At 37.3% G+C, this 9,195-nt stretch overlaps 1 protein-coding gene across 1 annotated transcript; it reads left to right on the top strand.

Annotated features, from left to right (window-relative positions):
- The first annotated feature begins 4,150 nt into the window (after positions 1-4,150).
- LOC110865369 (nascent polypeptide-associated complex subunit alpha-like protein 3) lies at positions 4,151-7,635 on the top strand. The gene is made up of 4 exons (XM_022114610.2): positions 4,151-4,309; positions 4,653-4,725; positions 6,162-6,289; positions 7,149-7,635. The coding sequence occupies exons 1-4, from the start codon at positions 4,250-4,252 to the stop codon at positions 7,479-7,481; spliced, it is 594 nt and encodes a 197-aa protein (XP_021970302.1). The 5' UTR covers positions 4,151-4,249; the 3' UTR covers positions 7,482-7,635.
- The last annotated feature ends 1,560 nt before the right edge of the window (positions 7,636-9,195 follow it).

The following is a 9,195-nucleotide window of genomic DNA, read 5'->3' as shown; positions in this document are numbered from 1 at the left end:
AGGAAAAAGAGATCACCAATGGTTTGCAAGGCCATTGATATATGTGAAATGCAAGTAGGAAGGCTCAAACCTAGCAGATTTATCGTTGGGTACAAAGTCACCCCGAGGTCCGTTATGCTGGCCTGGGGTTGGGCTCGCTACACCCAAGTAGATCTACCGCTCCTGCCCCTCGGTCCTATCCTGAGGATTAATGACCTCAAGTATCCACCTACCCATTCATATGATCTAAATAATAACCCTCCTTACGCTAACCATACCATGTAATAAGTATTCGTAATTACTGTAACATATTTTCCACCCCAGCCACCCTGGCTGAACCTCCCCAGCCACCCTGACTGAGCCTCCCCAGCCACCCTGGCTGAACCTCCCCAGCCACCCTGGCTGAACCTCCTCAGCCACCCTGACTAACTCCCTAGTTACGAAAAATCATTCACATTTCGAAAATACGCATTTGTTTTGTAAAAACCGGTATGTTTAGTATAAACCTTTCGTAAATCATTTGAGTTCCTCGAAATCCATTCGTGATATGATTTAGAAATATGAGTTTTACGTTTGTTCAAAACTTTGTATGTTTCTGAAAATCGTGCATGTCTTTCCACCCCGAAAACATTTACAAAAAATGTAAAACAGTAAAAAGTGGGGGTTATGAACTCGCCTGAATATTCATGTGCAAAGCTAGCTAATTACGACTTCGATGATGTCGTTTCCAAGACGTGGCTTGCTAGCGTGCATTCTACAGTATTCCTAACACGGAATATCTTATAAGTTTCTAAATAATGCGGTAACTAAACTACGTGTTACCGAGCTCTACCGAATCGTAAATCGAGCGGTTCAATGGTACATGGTTAACTTATCGGAAATGATAGGTCTTGTTTGATAAGTGTCGTTTATTGTCGATACAACCACTAAGTCTTGAAAAGACTTAATTCTCGAGAGATTTAAAAATAAATATTTATATATAAAATATATAAATACTTCGTTGTAATTGCGTTGTATTTGCGTTAGCCGTCTTGAGTAGTCATACGAAAATAATATATAATAACTTGTATTATATATATCACGTCTTGTGTAATAACTTGTATTATATATATCACGTCTTGTGTATATTTGCCAAAAATATACGTATATGCCGTTTCGGCGTTTGTAATAAATATAAAAAGTTATATTTATTTTGCGAAAGTATCATCGAGTTGTTTGAAGTTTGAAATAAATATAAAACTATATTTATTTTTATAAGGGAATTCGTGTGGTATAAATATAAAAAAAACTACATTTATTTTTATAAAACGAATTCGTCGAATTTCCGAAGTTCAAAACAACTACGTTTGTCGTTGTAAATATTTTCCGAATCGTTGTTTTCGTAAGTTATAAGTTGTTGTCGAAGGAAATTTTATATTTGTATCTCGTAAAAGTCGCTTTATAACAATAGTTGTCGTTTTACAAGAAAAACACGTTTTTACAATAAAACTCGTTTTATTATACGGATTTTCTCGAAAAACGGGCAGAGTTTCCTCTGTTTTTGGATGCCCCCGACAACCAAGTTGTCGTTATTTTTACCAAGATTCAACCAATGATTCAATAATCTTTATGTATAGCCAATTTATATAAACGAAGTAATAACTAAAACCAAGTTAATATTACGAATAACTCATCGTTCTGTTGGTTCGAGCTCGTTTTCACGTGACATAAATTATAAAAATAACGAAATAAATCGCGCCGTAAAACCTTTACCAATCCTTGCGTCGAGTTGTTGACGAGTCAACCGGGTTGACCGAGTTGACTCGCTGAGTTGACTGGGTTGACTCAGTTTGACTGAGTCGACCCGATCCGCTTCATAAGCTGCTTCGAATCATCCGACCCGAACCGCCTGACCCGAGTCGTCTGAGTTGACTCGGTTGACCGAGTCAACCGAAACCGAAACTGAATCGGAAACCCGAAACCGAGGGACTCGAAGCTGAACCGTCTTCAAACCTGAAGTTAAAGTCCGAGCCAAACGTGAAACCAACCGGATAACATCACCATCATCTTCGGACATTAGTTTAACAAGAAATAAAACCAAAAAGAAAGAAATCGGAGAGGGGTTACCGGAGAATTTGTCGGACAAATACGAAGACCTTTGGGTAATTGATTCGACCTCCGGATAACAGAACCGACCGGAGTGAATCTGAACCCTCGAATCTGACCGGAGTTTGAAACCCGTCGGAAAATCACGCCGACCATCGGACCGCCGGTTTTTCTCTCTCTCTTTCAGTCTCTTTCTCTCTCTCGGTCTCTCTCTCTCTCTCTGTTTGTTAGCCGCCGCACACCACCACCAGACGGTGGTGGTGGTCCGTTTCAGAATCAGAAAGGGGGATGGGGGTGTGGATCAGAGGGACACAGAAGGCGAGGGGGATTTACCGGTGTGGGTGTGGTCGCCGGAGCTCCGATCGGAGCCAGTTCGCCGCCGGAAAAAGCACCGGAGAGGGAGAGGAGGAAAGGGGGGTGTCCGGTCGGGCCTGTTCACCTGACCACCACCATCTACGGCGGCTCCGCCGCCGCCCGGTTCTGTCGGAGAGGGAGAGGAAGTCGGGTGAGGGTGTTTGGCTTTGTGTGAGAGATGAAATGCTGGTTTGTATTTGAGGAGATGAAGATGTATGATGATTTGTTTGTTGTTGTCTGCTTGTAACCGAAAAGAGAGAGAATAGCTTGTTCTTTTATGTGAGAGTGTGTATGCAGACGAACAAAATTAATGGCCCTTTATATATAGAAATTTGAGGGTTATTGTTTCTTTTGGGTATTTTTGTTACATTCAGGTCAATATGTCTTACCCTTGAATCAAAATCTTTTGAAGAAACTTGTAGAGATTTAGGTAAGATTTTGCAAGATCTTACAAATCTTGTAGGATTCTTGTAAATCTAGTAAAGATCTTATAGAGATCTTGTATGTTATGTGCGGGTTTAGGCTTGTGGGTTTTGGGCTTGGGCCCAGGGCCCACAAGCCCATCTCGTGTGTAAGTGGCCCGTAATTCCTACGAGACCCGTCGTCAAAATTCTGAACTCTGTTTAACGTCAAAAATTAAAATGCACCAAAGTACGGTCGGTTGTCGTTGTTTGCACGCCCGTTCGTTGACTACGGTAATAATCGTGAAAAATTGTATCGTTGTCGTCTTTAATCCGTTCTTCGATTCGGCTTTGACTATAGTCACTAAAATTTAATTACGAAGCTAAAATTTATCGTAAAAATTTAATATTTTTCGGCGTTGTCAGTATTTTGCACGGTATCAGTCCGTTGTTGCGTAATATTCAGCAGATTTTCAGTAAATCACCACGCGCGCACTGTATAGCTGAACAAACGTTCCTGGGCACTCCAAAGGCCTAATTAAGTTAATTTGCGCTGTAAACACTATTTATTGTTGCGTTAATCGCCTATTAATCACGTAATTAAGGGCGTAAATTACCGGTTGTCACATCAAAGCAGCTGACACACACTTTGCGTGCCCTAATTCTTCCAAAAACCAGATTCAGAAGATCAAACAACCTAGTGGTTTTGGTTCGAAAGCTGTGATTAGTAACAATGAACAAGGTGGTTTCAAACAACGGTGTGTTGTTAGCGTCACTTCTAGGAGACAAGAGCTCGAAGTTGTTCCCATTACACCCGAAGACGTACCCAAGGTTGTATATTGCTGCTTTTATTTGTTCATTAATTGCTTGATCTGTATTTGTTGTTTGCTTGATTGTAAGTGACACATGTTCTTACTGTACTTCCTCATGGAATAATTTTGTTCAGGTATTCCCTAGGAAACCTATCATTACCACTGTTGGTGTCAAGCACCCCTAATTGGTTATTCTGTTGCTCTAATCGATGTAACTGATTCAGATTTTGGTGATGATTTGTCATGTCTGGATTTAAAAGTGATGAATTGGGGGTATTATCAGGGTTTTAAAAGGGGGAAACACAAGTAGAGAGGGGAAATGATTATTCTACACTCGTGTGCAACCTACATGACATAATAGAAAATTCTAACTGACTTTGCCTTAAAGGACATAACGTGCAACATTTTCAAACATTAAGTACAAAAGTCATCAATTTTAAAGATAAAAGATAACGTCTGGAATTTAAGACAAAGATAAAGGACAAAACTTGTAATTTACTCAAAAACAAAAACAAATGACCACCAAAAGTGAATAAATTAGGGGTTTGAAGGCATTTAGGGTTTTGCGATTTATTCGTTTCTCCAACTTTCTTTTCGGCAAACCCTAGCTGCATCACCATGGCTGCTCCCACACAAGAAGAACTTCTCGCCGAACATCTCGAACAACAAAAGATCCATGTAAGATCCATCTTCTACTATCATTCCACACACCTCATCATACATCTAATTTCATCCATATGCAATCATGTTGTAGATTTATTGAATATGTTTATCATTCGTTAGAAGTTATGTCTGATGTTAGAGTTAGACTATAAATTGCATTATGTTAGGGTTTAATTAATTGAGATTGATTAGTTTAGTTTTCTGCTTTAGGTTTGTTTAATTTTTTGTTGTTTGATTTTGGTTTTGTGCATAAATAATAAAACTATAAAAGAGATTACTTTACACGAGGGCATAAATGTGAATTGTGTTTAGATCGATGAAATGATGGTTGTATGTTTAAATGGTGTGTTTGATGCAGAATGAGGAACCTTTGGTTGAAGATGATGATGATGAAGATGATGATGACGATGAGGATGAAGATGATGTTGAAGGTGAGAGTTTGTGGTTGGATGAATACTGTGCATAAGTTTGGTGTCTGTTGCTATATGATTCTTTGTGTGTCGTCGTCCGGGTAAAAAAAAGAACATTAAAATTTGAGATTTTGTCATAAGTTAATGTTGGATTAATCGGTTCGTTTAGGGTTCAACGGGTCATGGGTTTAAGGGCTGTCGGTTTTGGATACGGGTCAGATGTGGCGCTAAACTGCAGCAGAAGATATCCATATTAATTATACACGCCATTGTTTATTAAATAATATTAAGCTTTTCTTTTCTGCAAACTTTCTCCATCTTCACGTACTTGGTTTAAAAAAGTGTGCCTAGGCGCAAGGCGACCTAAGGCGCAAACCAAATCGTTTTGTGTGACATAAGGCGCAGGGTGTACAAAAGGCGCAGGTGAGTCGCGCTTTTTGGGCTAAAATTTGATCTGAGGCGCACGCTTTTTTTACATAGGGTGTTTCTGTGCAGCTGAGTGTCGTACAATAGGCTTTTTATGCTTTACATTTCTGTTTTTTTTTCATTTTAAAACAGATTTAAAGCTTAATTTTAGCTAAATCAAAGGTAGGGGATGCTAAAAACCTATGGGATATATAAAATAATTTATATAATCACTTTGCGCCTTGCATACGAAAAGCTCACCGCTTTTGCGCTTTGCGCTTTGTGCCTCGGTTTTAGACCTTGTTGCTTTTGTGCGCTTCCCGTTTTTTTAAACCAAGTTCACGTATCATAAATACATTCAAACATTCTGTGCATTTAAATTACATACGTAATTGTGAGTTTGTGTTGAATGTCTAGTTCGGGCCTGAACCAACATTAATTAGCTTTAATTTTTACTCAATAACTGACTGGAATTTGAGATTTTGACATAAGTTAATTTGAGATTTTGTACAACCAAAAAAGCTTTATGTGTAACCAAAAGCCGCATACTAGATCTTATGTTTGACCCGCATGTACATGAAGCACCGCTTCAAGGCCCTGACCTTTTTTTCTGATCAAATCATGCTTCATGCACATGTTTAAAACCAAGGGTGAGTGAGAGTTTATATGGAAACTCAAGTAGCTTGAGTGCGTTCAAGTGCTGTGTTTTTTTTCTTTTTTTTTTTTTTGCATTTTCCAATAAAATTGCAATATTTTTGCAAATAACTTAATTTAAATTACCCAGTTGCCACCAACGGTGCTCACTTTAAACTTACTTTTGGCTCGTTTTGGCTCACCACGCGTTCTTTTTTTGTATTTTTTTTACTCGAGAAAGAATATAATAGAAACATACAACAGACGGTGTTCTACACTAGCTTTATTGTGTTGATGATTGCTTACATTCTGTATCATGATCATGTTACAAGCCAAGTGTAGTTCTCTTTCTTTATCGAATCAGCATCTACATATTATTCTTGTGGTAAAAAAAACTAATTGCATGATTATGTCAACAGGCCACGGAGATGCAAGTGGTAGGTCTAAGCAAAGCAGAAGTGAGAAAAAGAGTCGAAAGGCTATGTTAAAGCTTGGAATGAAGCCCATTCTTGGAGTCAGTCGTGTTACCGTTAAAAAGAGCAAGAATGTAAGTTCAATATAACCCCACATTGTAACCGAACCAAATAATTAATCACTTAGAACTATCTATTAATAATACAATATTCTAATTAAAAAATATAGAAAGAGTCATGGGCAATCACCATAAAGTTGTGACCTACAGCTAATCATTCCATTATTTTGCAAGGGTCATTGATAAGAAAATACTTAAATTCAGAAATTAGTAACCCAAAAGACGGAAAGCGTTACTGTTTTCTGTAGAGGTGGCAACTGCAACTCATTTGCCTAAAAAACAGGGTCAAATTGGTTAACTTAAAAACGTTAAAAAATATAGCTTTTGTAATCTTATTCACTACATTTTCTTACAAGGTAAAGTTACCTTAAAGTAGGGGTGCAAACGAGCCGAGCTCGAGCTCCATTAACTTAATGAGAGCTCGAGCTCAGCTCGTTGGTAGTTTCTTCGGCTCGAGCTTGGCTCGTTTATAATCTATTAAGTGAAGCTCGGACTCGGGCTAGTTTTGGTAAACAAGCTTTTTTTTAGGTTTGGACTCGGCTTGTAAACAAGTTTAAATAAGCTCTGCTCGTTGACTAGAATAGAACTTTAAATAAGGGGTAAATATTATTAAATTTTAATGAACACTATTAAGGCTCGATGAGCCGAACGAGCTTTACATGCCAGGCTCGAACTCGGGTTCGATAAATAAATGAGCTTTATTTTAGGCTCAAGCTCGATAAGGCTCGGCTCGTTTCGAGCTTTTTCTTCAGCAGCTGGCAAGCCGCTCGGCTCGTTTGCAACCCTACCTTCAAGACATTCATTTTGCCATTTTCTACTGTTAGTTTCCACAATTGTTTGTTGCTTGTAAATCATTAGTTGCATCATTTTGCAGATGCTATTTGTGATCTCAAAGCCAGATGTTTTCAAGTCCCCTGCTTCAGACACATACGTAATATTCGGCGAAGCAAAAATAGAGGATCTGAACTCACAGTTGCAGAGTCAGGCAGCAGAGCAATTCAAAGCACCTAACCTTAGCAACGTGATATCGACGCCTGAGCCAACAGCCGTGGCTCAGGACGATGAGGATGTAGACGAGACCGGGGTGGAGCCCAAGGACATCGAGCTGGTCATGACTCAAGCCGGGGTCTCAAGACCAAAGGCGGTCAGGGCTTTAAAGGCTGCGGATGGTGACATTGTATCGGCCATTATGGAACTCACAACTTGAAAGTGATTGACTCGCTGTCGATTTGTTTTTGTTGTTCCTGTAATGTTTTGAGATTGTTTGATCATGTGGTTATCTATTGTGCATTGACAATTGGGTCTTTGCTGAATTTGAGGATGATAAAGGAAATGGTTTGTTTGAGATGTGGTTGGGTGTTTGATATGGTTTTTGCATTTTTAAAATTATATTTATAGATAAGTGTTTTGTGTTTTTCAAGTAAAATTTTATTTTTTTTAACAGTCTCAAGTAAAATGTAAACAATTTTTGTTAAAGTTATGTAGTTTAAAAGACTTTTGAATAAATTTTGGATTTGCCTAGGAAAATTTCAAGTAAAATCCGACGTCCAATTTTTTTATTTATAGTTTAAAAACTGATAATACTATATATAGTACAAAATTATCGGTGATAAAATATGTATAATTATTATATGGCCTATTATATAACCTATAAAAAGGCTATGTCGGTGGGGGCTTTTTTTTAATTTTTTTTTCTTTTATTTTTTTGTTTTTTTCTAGCAACATTTGACTTTTCTTTTTTTTTTTCTTTTTTTCTTAATTTACGTTTTCGGCCCTTATGTTTTGTGTGTTGTTTCTTAAATACCCACTTTTGCAATTTACAGTTTTCATCAACTTTTTAACTTTACGTTTTTACCCCTTGCATTAATTTTTTTTGGTTTTGTTTTTTTACGTTTTTTTCCCATCTCTTGTGATATACGTTTTCGGCCTTTATGCTTTGTTTGGTGTTTTTTAAATACCAAGTTCTTTTGTAATTTATAGTTTTCGTCAACGTTTAAACTTTACGCTTTTACCCCTTCCACAATTTTTTTTCTTTCTTTTTTCTTTCTTTTTTGTGGTTTTGTTTTTTTACTTATAACCTTTAATTTTCAGCATTGACTCTTACCACCTCCTAACTTTCGAAATACTTTTTAATCAACTTTTACGTCGTCACTATAAACGTAAGTTGATTAGCATGCACACTGACGACCTTTTTACTTTGTAAAACTTTTCTAATCGAGTTTCCCACTTGATGTAAGACATGTGTCCATATACTTTTGTATCGGATCAAAAATCGGGTCGCCCGCCGCGAAGCGCGGGTGTAACACCCTAGTTTATAATAAAATATGTAACTTGTAAATTTAAAAGCTAGTATATATTGTAAATTTTGAATAACCAACTATTTTTAACAAAGCATTATCGTTTAAATTATGGCTATTTCATGGAACAATGACTAAATTTAAAATTACAAATTCCAATTTTATGAAATTATACCATATAACATTTAGGGTATGTTTTTATGAACAGCAGTAATTGGGCCACATGTCAAGCCTCTATTGCCCATATAGATTTAGTGTGTTTTTTTTTTTCTTTTTGATTTCCTACTTTTCTAAATTGTGTGGAAAGAGAGAACTTTTTCACTTCTTTATGATTCAAGCATCCATGGCAGAAAATGGAGGTAACTCAGTTTACATTTGGAATGGTGTGGTGGTGCTAACATGCACCTTCACTTGTCATAATCTCATTGGTACATGATTTTAAATTTGTTTTATACAATCTTAGATTTTTTTGTCAGGTTATCTTCGTCAATCTGAGTCGTTTCTGTCGCGTTTTTGTTTTTTACGATTTTTTTGGTTACGGTCTAAGTTTGCTTACTACTCACGCCCGCAACACGGGTCTTGCTCCCATTTTCTAGAAACATTTAGAATAAACTTAAAAATATA

This window comes from Helianthus annuus, chromosome 6 (genome assembly GCF_002127325.2).
Source record: "Helianthus annuus cultivar XRQ/B chromosome 6, HanXRQr2.0-SUNRISE, whole genome shotgun sequence".
NCBI classification, from domain to species: Eukaryota; Viridiplantae; Streptophyta; class Magnoliopsida; order Asterales; family Asteraceae; genus Helianthus; species Helianthus annuus.
The sequence above is the reverse complement of the archived record's forward strand: the minus strand, read 5'-3'. Positions and strand labels throughout refer to the sequence as shown.